The sequence below is a fragment of the Pyrgilauda ruficollis genome, unplaced genomic scaffold (assembly GCF_017590135.1).
Source record: "Pyrgilauda ruficollis isolate IOZ18807 unplaced genomic scaffold, ASM1759013v1 scaffold144, whole genome shotgun sequence".
Classification (NCBI taxonomy): Eukaryota; Metazoa; Chordata; class Aves; order Passeriformes; family Passeridae; genus Pyrgilauda; species Pyrgilauda ruficollis.
This window is the reverse complement of record NW_024512988.1, coordinates 107,548-125,000: the sequence shown is the minus strand read 5'-3', so window position 1 is coordinate 125,000 and position 17,453 is coordinate 107,548. Positions and strand designations below refer to the sequence as shown.

Here is a 17,453-nt window from a genome sequence, read left to right as displayed (position 1 = left end):
CTGTCCCACCCACCGGGCCACTGCAGGAAGGAGATTAATGGATTAAAGAAGGGGTGGCTCAGCCCCTCAGGATGCCAACCTGAGAACCACACGGTGATGATTCTCCCCTGGCCCCCAGGCACTGCCCAACCCATCCCGGGCTGCCCCCGGCCTCTCCAACTGGATTGTCTCCCCCAATCCTGGCTCTGCTCCAGCAGCTGAGCCCCAGCACCCACTGTGGGTGGAAAAAGTGTTTGGAGTAGGATCTGCTGCTCTGAGTCCTGCAGATGTCCAGGCAGGGGTGAGGAGGAGGAACAAGTCTGTGCATGTCCTGCAGGAACCTGTGGCAAGGATTTGAGGGGTTCTGTGGCTTAGCTGGAAAATGCATCCAAGAGAAGGTGTGAAGACAGGTCAGCTTCTGCTGGGCCTGGAGGGAGCTGCCCTGAGCCTGGCTGGTGGCTCCATCCCTGCCTGGCAGCCTGAGAAGGGAAGGGATGCCCTCAGAGCCAGCCCAGTGGGGCACAGGGAACGTGTCCTGCAGTCCCCTCACGGCTGGGGCACACAGAGACAAACATAACCTGCTCCCATGGGCACAAGGAGGTGACAGCACAATTCCAAGTGACAAAGGCCATGTTAAAGTGATCCCTTGGGAATGCCAGGTCTCCTCGAAAGCCCCTGCAGGCAGCAGGTACCGGGGTGCTGAGGAGGACCCTTGGTGTGCAGACCACTCCTGCTTTTTCCAGCTGGAGCAGCAGCTTCCCACTGGCCAGAGCAGCTGGAAATATGTTTGGGCATGTTTGACTGGAGGCTGCCACAAGCTGCTGGAGTATTTCACAATTATTCGTCCCTACTCTGTGGAGCTGTGCCAAGGTGCAGGAATTTGGTTCAGTGGTGGCTGTCCAATCCCCCAGAGAAGCACGGCTGGATGGAAAGGAAAGGTGAAAGGAGGATGGGGAATGGGAAATCATCTTAAATTCATGCTACACTGCCAAAACCCCATCCTGTAAAGGTGCAGTCTGTACTTAAAGGCTCCAAAATTCATCCTGTCTTTCTGTTCACAATAGGCAGAGGAGGGGGCAAGTTGGGACAGGGAAGCTGTCACTGGTTTTTCCACCTAGGAATGATTTCTGCTCCTGGGTGCAAGAAGCAGCCTTCAGAGCCTCACGCAGAGGAAGCAGCAGCACTGGGTGCTTGTGGATCATTTCCTTGCCAAGCTCCAGCCCTGCGCCAGCTGCAGGTGTGGGTTTGCTCCCTCTGGATGTGAGGGATGCAATCGGCCCCAGCCCGGGCATCCCCGCGTCAGTGCAGCTCCAGTGCCACCTGGGACTCTGGGATGAATCAGCATTTACCAGAGGATGCTCCCTGCTTAAAACACATCCTTTTTTTCCATAGAAGACCCCCTCCCTCCTGCCCCCCAGTGCACAGAAGGAAATGGGAACATCAAACCAGCAGCTTTTTGAAGTGGCAGAGGAAGGAGCTTGTGCAACCCGGAGTGGCCCCAGAGCCACCGGTGCAAGACTGAGGGATTCAAAAAGTGAGATAAGCCAACCAGCCTGGCTGCTGGGGATGTCCCAGTTACACCAGGGGTTCATCCCAGGACTAAACCAGCAAGAAAATCAATCTGATGTAGATTTTCCCTTAGGAAAGTAACTTTCAGTAATTTTTTGGTGAGGTGAGGGTTCACTGCCCACACCCTGGGATGGGGGATATGAGGGGGGTTTCTGGCTCTTGCAAACTCCACTCTCGCTTCCCTTCCTCCGGGAGAGGGGAGCTCCAGCCACGCTGGCATCCGAGGAGACTCAGCCGAGTGGGTTATTGGAAATGGGAAGTGGGGAGAGGGATGGCGTCAGGGTCAGGGTCAGGAAGTCCATGGGCACGTCTGCAGTGGCATTACCAGAGAAAAAAATAGGACTGGGGGGTAGGGGGAAGAGTAATTAAGAAGGCGATACAGGAACTTTTAAAAAAATAGAAAATCCCAAAGGTGATTCATGGTGTTTGATCCACAACACGGAGGAGGAGGAGGAGAAGAGGGAGAAGGAAGGCAGACACATCCTGGGACCAGGATCAGCACCAAGGGACTGATGGGCTATTTCCTTCTCACCATTTATAGCCACAGTGTGGGATCTGTCACCTCCCTTGTCCTGGGCTCGCTCCCCCCAGGGCTCCCAAGCCCCCACCGGGGAGGAGTGTGTTCGTGGGAGAATCCATGTTTATCGTTTCCTTGAATAACCCATCCCAATGCCTGGAAGCAAAAGGAATATATTAAACGACTGCATATTTCACAGCCTTCAAAGGAACCTCCTTCCCAGCACCGGGGGCACCCAAATACTGAGCAGCGGCCGCAGGGAGCCCTCGGGAGCGTTTAATTCCCAGGGGATCTCCCCGGGTGGGTCCCGCAGAAGCCGAAGGGAGTGGAAGCCTCAGCAGACACGGAAGCAAACACATCACTCACGGCAGGCAGAGCGGGGTGTGACTCAGCCCATCCGCACACAGCCAGGGATCCGGCAGGGAACGTGCCCGGGCACATCGCTTCTGGCTGAGGCTCGTCCCTGTCCCGTGTCCTCCTCTGACTCGGGAAGCAGCACCCCCAAAAGCCACGGGGACACGGGTGGCAATTCCAGGGCGGAGCAGGGAACGGCTTGGGTCGGATGGAGGGATCAGGGTTGGAATGCTCCAGCCTTGGATAGGATGGAGAAAGGGGAAATGTGAAACTGTGTTTACAGGAATGTAGTAAACAGGAAAAAAGAAAGTAAAGGAGGCTGATGATCCTGAAAAGAAAAAGTGCCTGTTTATTAAATCCAAGAAGGCCCCAAGGTAAGCTTAAGGCCTACGCAACAAGCCAGAAGTAACACTAACAGTCTTTCTGCAACAAGGTGTTTCTCCAGACCTAAGCACCATAGAAAGACCCCAGGGGCTCAGCACCAGGGGCTTTAAAGTCTCTTAAAGGTGCAGGATTGGTGCATTTTCAATCCACTTGTTAATTAGTCCTTTTTCTGGTTGCTGGTTGGTCCATAAGATGGGGCCTTCTTGGCCAATCATTTTGGAATTCCGAGGCCTCATTGCCTGGCAAATCTTCCAATCAACATCCATATTAATGCTATCATCCCATGAGGTAACTTTCTAGAAAATTCTCTCACCTAGCCCTCACTGCCTCCCTTCCTTCTAGTGGGCACTCATATCACTCATATCATTTAACCCCATAACTTATTACTTCATAACTTATTACATAAATTAGGTATAACAATTTATTACATTAATTAACAATTCAGAATAAAGTTACATAATTAACAATTCATAAACCTGCCTACGAAAGCCAACTTTATTTATAACAGGAATAACACACTGAGGTCCACCCCGTGCTCATTGGGACTGTTTTAAAGGCACACAGATTCCTGCATGTAGGGATTCTGCATGGTTTGGAGATTTAGTGGTCAAAGGTCTATGTGAAAAGGGTTTTTTGGGGTGGGAAAGTAATATTCCTGTTAGATCAACCAGCACAGAGGAGAAAACAGCAAAGATTTGGGCAGATGAGCATCCCTCAGGTCTTCTGAGATGGAGATGGCAGAGATCAGGGCACATTTATTTTTCAAGGTGAGATAAATATAAACTCTGCAAAAAAGTGAATTTCTGAAAATGGGGAGAACTAACACAGGACCTCTGCCCCAGCACAGAGAGTGGGGAGATCAGCACATGGGGACGGGGTTCAGTCCTGCAGAACGCACCATCCTACACCCCACATGTCCAGCCAGGGCTGTGTCCTACTCCATGGGACATGGGGGTGATTTTTTTTCCCCTCCTCAAACAGTTTTTATTTGCCAGAACATCCCAGGCAGGTGGAAATTACTCAACTCAGGACAGCAGATTGCCAGTGACAAAGTCCTGAGTATTCCAGCGCTAAAAAGCCTCTTCAGCAAGATTCAAATCACCAAGAGTTTTTTCTCTGTGGTTTTTTTTATTATCTCTGCTAACAAGCTTTTTTCTTTTAAGTGGGAAACGTGAAGGCTTTTAATGAAATCCTCACGCTCCAGCAGAAGTCTAAATGAACCCAGTGTTCAGCTGGAGGGCGTTTGTATCCCAGTGCAGCCTGTTTTCCCATCAGCTCTTTGAAGTGTCCTATTAAGTGATTTTATACTAATAGGATTTTCCCAGGAAAGAAAGACAAGAATGACAAAACGCTGAATGCTTGATTAACTCTGCCCCTAAAAGAACTCGGATCGTGTTAATTGACTGTTCCCCTGCCATATCCAGCCCTTGTTTGCCCCATTTATGAAGGCATTTTGATGAGACACCAGACCCAGCAGAGTGGAAATAGAGTCCCACCAAGCACAAACAGGGGATGAGACAGTCCTAAAACAAGGCCTTTGCTTACTGGAAATATTCCTGGATGCGGGAGCCAGGCTATGAATCGGTCGCTTCATTCGGCCCCTCACTCATTTTCATCCAAGATTGTTTTTAGCCCCATTCATAGTCATTAACGTAATTGCTTCACTGACTTTCCATGAGCAGCTTGGAAGCTTTGTGGGGTTTTTTTGCTGGCAGCAAAGGCCTCATTGTTCGGAGTACGGCCGGGCGGCCGCAGTACCTGGCTCCAAACCCTGCACCCGGCTGCCCCTTTATTCCCTTGCTGCTCCACCTCACTGCCCACGGCCCCGAGCACGGCAGGACAGGGCAGGCACCGGAGGGGACACAGACACCCACTGGGAGCCGGGGACAAGCGGCTCCAGCCTCTTGCAGTGCTTCCTGCAGGGAATAAGCTCCATCCAAAACACCCACCGGGGGTTATTTTACAGCCAGCAGTTTCCCAGGGGCATCTCAGGGAGGAACAGCAGGACCTTACCCAGCAGGATAAGGGAGTGGAGGGAGAGCGAGGCAGGATTGCTCCTGTCCATGCAGCTCTCGGTGCAGCCCAGCCCCTGGAAGCTGTCAATGGATGTAACTTCTTCCCAATGCACAGCACGTGTGGCACTGCTGCTCTCCAAGCCATGGATGGTTTGAAATCCATTGGGAGCTCGAGCTGGCCCTTTAAAGCCATGAGAAGGAGGTGAGGATGGGGAGCTCTGACTAAGCACTTGGTCACAATCTCACCTCTAAAACAACCCCTGTTCCATGGGGCACCCTCTGCCTGGAGCACCCAGACACCAGGATGGCGCATCTTTGGGTTGTCCCACACAAATCTGGGCTCTGGGACGTGCACACTGGCCTGCTTGCCCATCCCAACACCCGCTGGCTCAGCGTGTGTCACCATCTCCTGGGATCTCCAGTCACACCTTTCGGGAATGCCCCAGTCCAGCACAGCCTCGTGATTCACTTTGTGCTGGGGGGCGAGGAGCGGGGCTGGGCGTGGGCCAGGGAGGGAAGGGGCAGAGCCAGGGGCAGGCAGACCCTGAACATGTCATGAAATGGGATCTGTAGGAGGGCAGGAGCAGGACCCAGACCCCAGACAGACAGACAGACAGAGCCCTGCCTTGCGCAATGACTCGTGCACAGCCCAGAGCAGAGCAGAGGTGATGGGAGGGGACAGCTGAGATGGCAATTAAGGCAGGGGTGAGGATATGGCAGCCACCACCTTGACACGGGGTAAGGGTCGATTGCACTTTTCCTCCTCCATGTCAGTCAGTCAAGCAGGATTTCCGGGATGGGGATTGAGGAGCAGCTTTCGCCCCGCTGCCCCCCCGAGCTGGGCTGTGGGGGTGGACATGCTCCACACACTAGAGGGGCTCTGCCCAGTGCCACAGAGATTAAAGTTGGGGAGTTCCAGATGCCAAAATAAAACTTTCAGTTTCAGGAAAAAAAAGAAAATTTGCTGGAACCTGGGACTGTGGTCAGCAGTGCCACAGAGGATGGAAACAGGGTTTAAAACGTTCTGTGCTTCACCCACCAGCAGCGATGGTGCACCAGAGCCCTTCCTACCTCTGCACAAACCTCAGCTTTGCAGAACACTGAGAGATTTATAGATGATCAGTTGTAAACCCACAATGGGAGCAGGAGGGAGACAAAGGGAGAGGGATGTTTTAAAGCCCCTGCCCCTGTGCTGAGCACTGCTAAGGCCACACCTTGAGTATGTGTTCAGTTTTGGGCCCCTCATGGCAAGAAAGACATTGAGGGGCTGGAGTGTGTCCAGAACAGAGCTGGGGAAGGGTCTGGAGCACCAGGAGTGGCTGAGGGAGCTGTGGGGACTCAGCCTGGAAAAAAGGAGGCTCAGGGAGGACTTTCTGGCTCTGCACAACTCCTGACAGGAGGGGGCAGTTAGGGGGATTGGGCTCTGCTGCCAGGGAACAGGGACAGAATGAGAGGAAACAGCTTCAAGCTGCACCAGAAGTTTAGGTTGGATATTAGCAAAAACTCCTTCACCAGAAGGGTTGTCAGGCACATGCACAGGCTGTCCAGAGCAGTGGCAGTCACCATCCCTGGACATATTTCAAAAAAAGTATGGATGGGTTAGTGCTGGACCTGGCAGTGCTTGGGGGAACACACCTGATGATCTTAAGAGAGCTTTTCCAACCTAAATGATTTCATGATTCTATGAAACAGGAAACACTGAAAACATCTATAGACCAAAAAATACCCCATGGGTCCCTGTCAAACATTCCCTGCACAGGGGAACTCCTGGCTCCAAACCTGGCGGAGTTTCATCCACGAGTTCCCGAGCGGCACGTGTCAGCCAGGCAGCTGCAAGGACAACTTGGCAGGAGTGGCAGCACACCACACCTGCAGCTTATCTCCCCAGCTGGGGCAACCTCCTCCCACAAAGTTTATAGTACAAGTGCATGAAAAGCTGATCAATCCAGCACCAGGAAGAGCAGCAGCCAGTGCACGAGGTGTAATAACACTGGTGTTGGGCACAAATCCTCCCCTGCCATGAGGCTGAGGCCCTGGCACAGGGTGCCCAGAGCAGCTGGGGCTGCCCCAGCCTTGGAAGCACCCAAGGCCAGGTTGGATGGGGTTTGGAGCAACGTGGGCGAGTGGAAGGTGTCCCTGCCCACGGCAGGGGTGGAACAAAATGAGTTTTAAGGTCCCTCCCATCCCAAACCATTCTGGGATTCCGTGAAACACTGACTGCAAACACTCTGTATCAAACAAACAGCAAACCCTCCATCAGCAGGGAGGGCTGGGACAGCGCCGAGACTTCCTGCTGAATATTTTTGAATATTCATGTTCTAAGCAGCCTCTGCCCACAAGGAGATAATGCCTGTCTCACAGCTGGCAGGGGTGATCTTCCCAAATGACAGCGTGAGTGACACGGTGCCCCACCCTGACACCCCTGCTGCACCCCGATAGCGCAGTCCCGACGCAGCGCTGGGGCTGCCCAGGGCCTGTCACACACCTCGGGCTGTTCTGGGGGTGGCATCAGCCAGTGGCACACCACAACTTCTGTGTTACCCAGCAAAATGCAAAGAACAACAGTGTGACTGTAGCAGGAGGAATCTCCTCACAGCCAGGGAGGTTGTGGAGTGACACCACCAGCCATAGTGACAGGATCCAGATGGGAAGGACGTGTGCTTCCCTTTTCCGACTGGGACCACTCCCACAGAAAATCTGACGGGGAAAATGACTTAGAGGAGCAAGCAGAAACACCACCCAAATCAATGTGAAGATTTGTTCAACTCCAAGTTATGTCAGCCACTAAATTATTAAATAATAGCCACATGAATCACTTGGGAATGAACATAGTGTTCCTCTTGCATGTCTATTTTATATTTGTCTGGATCCCATGTTTATTTTAGTCCCCAGCCGTGTTTGTTTGAAAGGCATTAACAGAGGAACTCGTGGCCATGCCCCAGTGAAACTGCAGAAACGAAAGAGCAACCCCAGACAGCGATGGTGCTTGGAGGAAGCCAGAACACTTCTCATGTCAGAGCCCGGGATAAGGCTTCATCTCCGGCAAGCCCCTAACTGCTAAGCATGGCCAAGCAACAATTGGCTTTATTCTGCCTCTTTCTGGCAGGTTGAGGTGTGAAGCTGCAGGCAGCTGCATTCCAGCAGCAGGCAGTGGGGAGCTGCCTCTTTATGGCACGTACGGCACGGTGCCATCGCCCCGTGCAGGAGCTGAGGTCCAACTGGAGCAACTGGAATTGCACTCCTGCCCTTCAGCCCTTTGTTTGCAAAGTGGGCTGATGCTCCAGCTGTTTCACTTGTTTTCTCTCTTTTTCAGCCAAGAGATTCTGCACTGTGACAGCACCAGAGCAGGTTGACCTGTGGGGGGGACTGCAGCTCAGGTTTTGGGACAGTATTTCTGGGGCAGGATTTGAACAGGGGTACAGGGATTAAATCCAGCAGGAATACATTTGTCTAACACTCAGCCACTTTGAGGAGCTGTGTATCAAGAGACATTGAGGCAGCTCATGGTGATGACATCATGGCAAATGAAAGTAAAACTGGAAACTGAAAAGAGGTGATAACAGCAGTAAAAAGCTGCAGAAGTGCTCAGGCACTGCTGGGGGAACGGCTGGACTCAATGTTAGAGCACTTTTCCAACCTTAGTGATTCCATGGTTTTATTAATGAACACAAAACCCTGAAAACACTTATAGGTAAAAAAATCCTTCCAGCACTGGGTTCTGCTGCCAGACCCCCACCAAAGCAGGAGAGGTGTTCAGAGCTACAAGGTATAACCTGCCCCAGGCTGCTGCAGAAGATCCATGGGCACTGTGGTGTCTCTCTGGTTTCAAAAAGAAGGAAATGCAAAGGCAGAGGATGAAATGCAAGGCCCTTCCATCAGTAACACACTGCAGCTCCAGCTGTGGCTAGAGGACAGCAGAGAGTGGGTTTGGAGGATGAGGGGGGGTAACACAGCACACCTGTTTGTCCAAGAGGAAAAATGCTCTTCTTTCACAGAGCAGTGTTTGGCTCTGGACTCTGCAGCTCTTTTCTGCTCATAGAGGGGAAGCAAATCAATTTAATAGAGGAGAAACCAGAAACAGCCAGGCTGCACCTCTGGACAGGGATTTAGCATAGGGAAGCAGCAATCCTTCCCAAGGCTCAGCTTTGAAATCAACGCTGGGTATGATCCATACTGGCTCCCTTCAGCTTTCTGAACAGGGCCAGCTCTGACAGGGCAAGGTACCCTAAAACCTCGTGAATTTGAGTGGAACAGACAAAAACTAGTTTATTTTTCATGGGATTTTTTTTCCTTGTTTTTCTAAAATCATCTGTCAGCTTTTTCTCCAGTTTTTGTCCTAACTGGTGTACGTATATGGCCATGTCATCCTGAAACATGGAGCAGCCTAACCAGAAGCACTGACAGTGCTTGGGATGATCACAACTCCTCACCCAAGCACGACCCTGTCTGAAGGCCAGTGGAACAAATCCCAACAAAAGCAAGGACATCCTTAACCTCTCCACTTTCTAAGTGCAAGGCACATTCTTAACATGATCTTTGCTCATAAACAAAGAGCAGCATGTACATAAAAAGAAAAAAACAAGATCCTCTTCTTTGCAAACCCATTTGCATACAATGCTCTCCCCAGGGAGAGTGCATAAAATAACCAGGATGTGCTCAGGCCCTGTTGAGGACCTCTGAGGATTAATCCCAGAATGCTCCTGCCTGAAGCAGGGGCAGCTAAACCTCTCCCCAAATCAGAAACACTATGTAAATCATTACTGTCAGCACCATTAAACAAGGCCCTGAAACAATTTGGAAGGTGCCAGGCAGCAGCAATTTTCCCATCACTCCAGGGGTCTCCAGAGCAGGGCTGTGGCTGATGTTCTGCCAAGGAGCCTTGAAGTATAAGGAGAGACTGCTTGGTGACTCTTCCTGGTGTCAGAATCCTTGGGGAGAAGCAAGGGATGTCCCTGGCCTTAGAACACCAACATTTCCTTGTACATTTAATTTGAGAGCAAACTTTTTAAACACAACACTCCCAGGCTGGTCACTCCCTCAGACAGGAAGGAGATGCCTGAAATCCACAAATGTGCTGGTCCATCAAAAATAGCTCATTACCTATACCCTGTGGGAAGGACTGTCCAGTCAGTGTTTATAAATATTTATACATTTCCCATCTTTCTCTAGGAGCTGTTTGTTGTGTTCCCCTTCAAACCTCTGCCTGATTACATAAAACCAGCACACTTCTTATCTAAGGAGCAACTTCTTCATTCAGCTGGGGAGTAAGAGAGTCAGAAACCTGAAACTGAAATGCTTCCAGTTCCACAAGACTGTTGCATATGAAAACCACAACCCGCTTCCCCCACTGTCTCTGGCACTTGAGATTTCTCTCTCTGCAGCAGCTGAACTACTGAAGGCTCCTTGTTCCCCCAGGTAACCACAGGAAGAAAGTCTGTGCCGGCAGAGGCACCACGAGCTGTGACCCTTGTGCACATCTGACACTGCCAGAGGCACGTAGGGAAAGGGAACGGAACCAAGCAGGGCCCGGGGCAGCCCCCGGGCCCCCCCGGAGCTGGGCTGGGAAGTCTGGAGAGCGAACAGGCCCCGGGCGGGAGGAGCCGCGCTGACCTCTGCCGGGCACCGGCGGCACTGCACGGCCCGAGCCGCCTCCACCCGCCGCTCCTCACCCTCCGCAGGTCCAACGGGGCCCGCCAAAGCCGGGATGGGCCGGGCATTCCCAGCTCACCGCTGAATCCCGCTCCAGGGGCAGTTCGGGCTGTGTCTCTCGCAGCACCTGCGGCCACCCTGCGCTTCTGAGACACGAGGTGGGAGACACAGCAACACGCAGTCTTTAACTCATCAACAGAACCTCAGAGGGGCTGGAACAGACTTTCAAGACCCAGCCCAACCAAGACTAAGTCATTAAAAATATAAATCCATCCAGACACTGAGCTCAGCAGCACCAGCCACCAGCACATTCTTCTCTTACAGCTTCACCATCTCCTTGTCCCTGCCTGGAAAGCACCAAGCAAAGGAAACTCCACCACCAGTGTTTATCATGAGGGATTTAATCTAAACCACACAACTGAACCAATGGAGCAATCTGGGATTCAGGTGCAAGGGAGCCTTTGGGCAGTGTGGCAGCTCCACCTGCCCTCCAGCCATGCTGCATTTCTACAGGAACTGAATTTTCAGGGTAAGTTTTGGTTTCCAGACTGAGATGGGATGAATACCTTAGCTGCTGTCCCCAGCCCACAGCTGGCATACAAAGCTCATGGTGAACCTTTGCATTCCCAGCTGGTTTTCTAAGGAATCACTGCAGGGCTCACTGTTAGGCAAGAAGTCAGGTGGTTTTAGCTACTGAGCACCCCAGCTGAACCTGTAAAACAGGATTTGACTGCCATGGTGGAGTGGCACCCTGCACCTCAGCACAGACAGGTGAGCAGGTACAGCTGTGCTGGACACTTCACAGCTGTGTTACAGCCAGGTGGGGTGACTGTCACAGTCAGGGACGAGTTAAATACTGAACAACGAGTTGTAACCAAAACTTTAATCCCAAGGATCTCACAAAAGACATTTTACAAGTGACATGAAAATTCTTGTACAGTAAAGAAATGTTTAATAACTAATGTTTACAATGTACCATTAGACACAACACATCCACTCCAGGTGTCAGTTCTGCTGTGGATTTGGTCTATTCAGAGCTTCTGGAATACTTGGTCAATCAACAATCATCTAATTAAGGACTCTACTCACACCAAGTACAAAATTAACTGACCCTATAGCTAAAAAGTTTTATTTCATGGAATATAAAGCAGCTCAGTCAGAACTGGAGCTGGATGAAGCTGTAGTCCCCAACCCTTTCCCTCCCCCTGCCACTGGCTCACTACTTTCTTTCCCAGATCTGGGCTATGGAGCACCTGTGTCCTGCTCTGCTCCTGGCCCTGATCCCACAAGGAACACACCATCCATTCCTGCACACTGCCTCGAGCTGAGCCCCAGCAACCCCCAGCCCAGCCCTGCTCTCCCAGCTACACAACACAGACCATTTGCCATTCCACACACACACCCCCCACGTCTAATGGTACATTGGAAAACCATTAATATTACAAATCATAGGATCTGCTCAGAACCATATACAGATTCACATCTTTACATTTGCCACCTGTTACAAGATACAAGGAACAAAGCAAGTTCAACAGCTAAAACATTTTAAAAATGCACCAAGCTTTATGAAGTCTCAAAACAAAACAATGTTCTGTACATACTCCTGGCCTCGGATCTCATGACTTCCTGTACACAGCTCCTTCCCACAGTCCTATTTCCTCTCATTTGACCTGGAGCGACTGAAGAACGACAGACAGGTAAGGTTAGGATCAGGTGTCAGGAACAGCAGATTCTCCTTCAAGCCCCCCAGCCACAATCAGCAGGTGATATTCAAGCATTTTAAAAATACTGTTCATTTAATAAAACTGAGTACTTCATTGTTTAAGGTGAAGAATCCCCTATGACACTAGAAATGATTCTCCAACAAGGCACCAAGTTTTACATTTACTCAGACCCACAAACACTGAAGACTCTCCTTACCTGCGAGACCTGGAAAAGGAGCGAGAGGGCTTGTGGTTCCTCTCCCGTGAGAGTGATCTCTCTCTTCTTCTGTCTCTGGAGAGGGACCTGGTACAGATCACAACACCACACCATCAGAGCAAAGCTTCATCAGGCCAAGGAGGCTCCCTGAGGAGCTTCCCCATAGGAGTCCAAGTTTGTAACTACTCAACCAGTGGAAGCCTGTCACCAATACTGCTATCAACCCTTTCTTGAGGAAAGAATAATCAGCCTCAGCCAACAGCTTATAATGTGCTGTAAGTAAACAAGCATGCAGTACTTGGAGAAGTTTGGCTGTTTTTTTTTTTTTTTTTTGCAGAATCCCACTAAATCACATTCTGATTTATGCCTGGAGTCAATCTTAATTGTCTTTTCCCACCTCAGGGCTCAATGATCCCAAGCTCACAGTATCTGTGAGAGTAGCACATTAAGACTTATTCTTTGGGGGAAAACTAAGATGCCAGGCAGCTGCAAAAAGGAAATTATTTCTGTTCTCAGTATCTTTCCACTGCTATCCCTGGAATCTCAAAACAGCTCAGTAATTCCAGGCAAGCAGTATGATGGAAGCAAATCTGTTTTTCTTTTACCAAACTACTGATTGTGCACACCCACACGTGGAGCTGTTTGGGGCTGTTCTTTTCAACCCCCCAGGCTGGAGCAGTCCCTGGGGTAGGGAAGGGATCCGTACCTGCTGCGGCTCCGGGAGAAGCTTCTCCTTCGCGGTGATCTAGAACCAGAAAACCAAATGTGAGGCACTTTATCCATTCTTTGAGCTTTAATGGAGTGAGGCATTTCCCAACTTGTCAAACTCACTGTTGGGCCCAGGGAACGTGCCAAGAATAACTGGCATCCATCATCCAGTAAAAGGCATGGAAAGATTAGGCAGTAAAACCAAGCTCAGTGTGAACAGCACGTTTCCAACCACGAATTCACTTAACTAAGAACGCGTCAGAGCGGAGTTGTCCAATGCAACACTTTCCATTTCAACTAAATACACTGCCCAGAACACCACACCAAAGTCCCACAGGTGGTTCCAAAAAAAAAAAAAATAGCACAGAGCAAATGTTTTGGAACCCATGCAAGCCAAAAAGGTCCATAACAAGACATAAGAGATATCAAGTGGAAAAAAAAAGTGAAAATGCGCTCAGTGTCAATATTGATAATGCCATTAAGTGCTACATTAGAACTGCATATTTGTGATTGTAATTTTTAATGCCATAGAGTGTGTTTAGACTATTTTCTTATAAAAAATAAAAAAATTAAAAAATATAACCTTAGCTCGGCCCAGTTCATCCCAAAAAGTAATTGTTTTAAGTTTTGAAAACTGTTAGTAAAACCATTTAAAGGTGATAGGATTTTTCTGGCAAGGAAAAGCTACATTTGTTAGAGCTTTATTAAAAATTTAGTTTGGCATCTCACATGCAAATATCCTGTTTTTTACATTATTCACAGTGTAAGAGCTTCCATATCACCCTTAAAAGTTTTCTCAAGCAACATATGTACGTTACCACTCAATTATGCACAGCCAGCCTTTGATTGAGAAAAGTAATTACTTATAAGCCGCTTACTCCTTATTTTAACCAGCAGTAAACTGTATAAGCAGGAAAAACTTACAAGTCTTTGGTTTCAACAAGCTAGAAATGGTGAGGTGAGGCTGCCGGACTGACTGCCAAGAAGAATTTGCTGAAAAGGTTTTGCCAGATGTTGCGTTGTATTTAGTTGGTTGGCGAAGGGGGTGTTGTGGATTTTTCCTGCTTTTTTGTTAGCCGAAGGCTGCTGCTGTAGTTGTTGTGAAGACATTTGGTAAATAAACAGCTGAGCTGATTGGCCGGGAATGTGTGGGCGGTCGAGGTGGCTGCTGCCGATTTGGTTAAGGTTGGAGAGAAGGCTGAGAGAAAACAGCATGCTCGGGAACCAAAGGGCGGTGCAACCTGACGACTGGCCATGCCTGGGTCATGTGAAACGACACCAGCCAAGCTGCATGGGGCGCGCTGGTCACATGACGCTGAAAGGGCTAGTTGGCTGGCTAATGCAGACTCAGAGGGTGGTGAGAAGAGACATGATGGTGACTCTGTAACGGGTTCATTTTTATTAATAGATGGACCAAAAAGCATAAAAAAAATGAAAAACAAGCCATCAGTACAACCATCTATTAGCTAACAAATACTCCTAATGTGTTATTTTTTTCAACAGCAAAAGGGTAAGCTTGAAACCCTGGCTCGGGAGGACTTCACTCACCTGCCACAGGTAAATTCAGTCCTGTAAAAACCACGGTGCACACTTAAACTGCCAGACAAACTAGTCTGGGTCCAAGAACGTGCCAGTTCCCAAAAATCCTGCTATATGCTAGAGCTGGGTTTGCAAACTCAAGTGACAGGATCGTCACACGATGCTTTATTTCCACACTAACACTAAAGTGTCAAGATTCCAGATGTTTAGAGCAACTGTTACTCCATCTACTATTAAACAGCTGCCTGCTTGGGAAGTATTTAAGTTCTGCAAACAAAGTGGAAAAACCCATTGGCATGGAAATGCTAAACTGCTGTATGTCATGTTTTGCCATTATGGAGTAAAGGAAAGGAACAGCCTAAGTTGAAGTATGGGGAAGAAAGGGAAAGTGTGACTAGAAGATGAGCAGGTTTTAAGAGGAAGGAGGATAAGCCCAGGACAGAGGGCACTGACTACCAACTGCACAGTCACCTATGGACAAAAGCCAACAACATTCAACACAACTCAAGTTCACCTCGATTTTGTGGGGGGTTGATTTTGGGGTTTTTTTTTTTTTGCATCTGTCATTTCCGAATCATGATCAGATAGATGAATGCCATCCATCAACATGCCTTTAACAAGCCTGCTCCTAGGATGCTAGGTGGTAACTGTGCCAAGAGCTCTAGGATTGTGCTGTGCCCAGGTACCTGCGCCGAGGAGGGGGACTCCTCCTGCGATAGTCATCCCGAGGGCGCCGGCCCCACGACGGAGGGGGGCCACGGTTCCGACTCCGCTTCTCCCCGTTGGAGAGCTCCACTCGGACGCGGCACCCACACAGCGTTCTGGGAACAGAGGTGACTCTGGTTAGCACTGCCAGGGAGAAGGCAGCGTGGATAAAGCATACGCAATCCAGAAGATGGGAGAACAATGCATAAGGGCAAAAATGTTCCATCAAAGCACAGTGCCCTGAGTCAGCTCCAGCATGACTGCGGGGGACTCCTGCCTGCAAGTGTCCAAGGCCAGGCTGGACAGGCTTGGAGCAACCCAGGCTACCTAGTGGAAGGTGTCCCTGCCCACGGCAGAGGGTGGAACCGGATGGGCTTCCAGCCCAAACCATTCTGGGATTCTTTGGCAGACAAAAAGGTTTGGCTGCTTCTCAAAACTGCTGTGCCAGTAAAGCAGGCAGGGAAAGAGCAAAGGAGTGTCCACGATCAGTTTTACCTCTTTAAAGTAACACCACCTGCAATTTAATTAACACACACAAAGAGATGCAAATAACTCCTAACTTGGGAGTTCAACTGTGAAATGCAAAATTAAGCATTACAATGCTATTCATGAAGGAAAGCAATAGATGGGATTTTGGGAAGGAATTCTTCCCTGTGAGGGTGGGCAGGCCCTGGCACAGGGTGCCCAGAGCAGCTGTGGCTGCCCCTGGATCCCTGGCAGTGTCCTGGGCAAGGCTGGATGGGGCCTGGGGGAGCCTGGAGTAGCACAAGGCTTCCCTGCCCATGAGGAGGATGGGACTGGATGGGCTTTGAGGTTCCTTCCAGTCCAAACCATTCTGGGATTCTATTGCTGTACTATAAGAACACCCTTTTAGAATCATACAAATAAATAGTGCATAAGAAATGTGTCAAGACCTTAGTCCTGCAGCTTAAGCTTCACAATTTCAAACCGTATCACTCCTATAATGTCTCACATTTTGACCAGACAAGCACACTTTACCTTCCATCTAGTTCTCTTACTGCATCAGCTGCATCTCGGGGATCTTCAAACTCCACAAAGGCAAACCCAGGAGGATTTCTCGCCACCCATACACTGCGCAGTGGTCCATAGTAGCCAAAAGCTCGCTCTAATTCTGTTTTGTTGCCATTGTTTCCAAGGTTACCCACATAGACCTTGCAGTCCAGCGGACAAGAGTCACGATGCATTGCTAGGACAAGAAAAAAAGGAGTTCACTTGTATTTAACACACCGCATGTGCCTGCTCACTTCCAAGGGAGTCACTCTACTGGCTACTTCCCCCTGAAACTTCAGCAATGATGCGTTGCGATGGAGACACTGTTTGGAAGGGGCGAGCGGGGTGGAAAAAAACTTAAAGCCCAACAAGAGAGCTGCTATGCCAGACTGTGATTAAAATTTACTATTTCGGGGAATTTACTTTACTTTTACTGTTTAGATTTGTGGAGGGAGGTCCCTGCGCTCCTTTTCCTCTTAGCGCGGGGGGGTCTGCAGAGGGCGCTGCGCGGGGGAGGCTCCATTGTTCCCGGATCGGGATTAGGATCAGGGCGATCCGCGCACGAACGGGGGGAAGGCACCGCCATCTCCGGCCGAGCCCCGCGGGCAGTGCCTGGGGCCTCGCTCCGGAGCTGCTCCTCGGCGCGCCGTGAGGGACCAGCGCTGCCACTGGCGGACGGGACGCCGCCACACCGCCCCCGCGGCACTTCCCACCCCGCCTGGCCTCACATCCCACGGGGAGCAGGCCGAGAACGGGCTCCTCCCGGCAACCCGCCGCCTCCCCGCCCGGTTCCGCTCAGGGCCGCGGCAGCCGCCGCCCCAGGCCCGGCGTTACAAAATGGCGGCTGTTCTTTGTTTGCCGCCACCGCCGCTTCCATCCGCCCTGCCGGGCACCGAGACCGCGGCTGCCGCCTCCCCCCCCCGCCCTCCGGGGTGAAGATCCTCACCGGTGCTTAGAGGGAGGGCGCGCGAAGGGAGCCCGCGCTAAACTCAGCCGACTCGACCCTCAGCAAGACCCCAGCTCCGCTTTTCCTCACTGGACAAAATGGCGGCTCGCAACGACCCCGCCCGCCTTTATATACGGCTAGTCCTCTCCCACGTGAT

At 50.5% G+C, this 17,453-nt stretch overlaps 1 protein-coding gene across 1 annotated transcript; it reads right to left on the bottom strand.

Moving 5' to 3' along the window:
• Nucleotides 1-11,335: 11,335 nt before the first annotated feature.
• SRSF3 (serine and arginine rich splicing factor 3) lies at nt 11,336-17,453 on the bottom strand. The gene is made up of 6 exons (XM_041460490.1): nt 17,297-17,453; nt 16,339-16,546; nt 15,321-15,455; nt 13,094-13,132; nt 12,388-12,474; nt 11,336-12,146 (listed from the first exon to the last, which is right to left on the bottom strand). Exons 2-6 carry the CDS (start codon nt 16,542-16,544, stop codon nt 12,119-12,121), a joined length of 495 nt encoding a protein of 164 aa, XP_041316424.1. The 5' UTR covers nt 16,545-16,546; nt 17,297-17,453; the 3' UTR covers nt 11,336-12,118.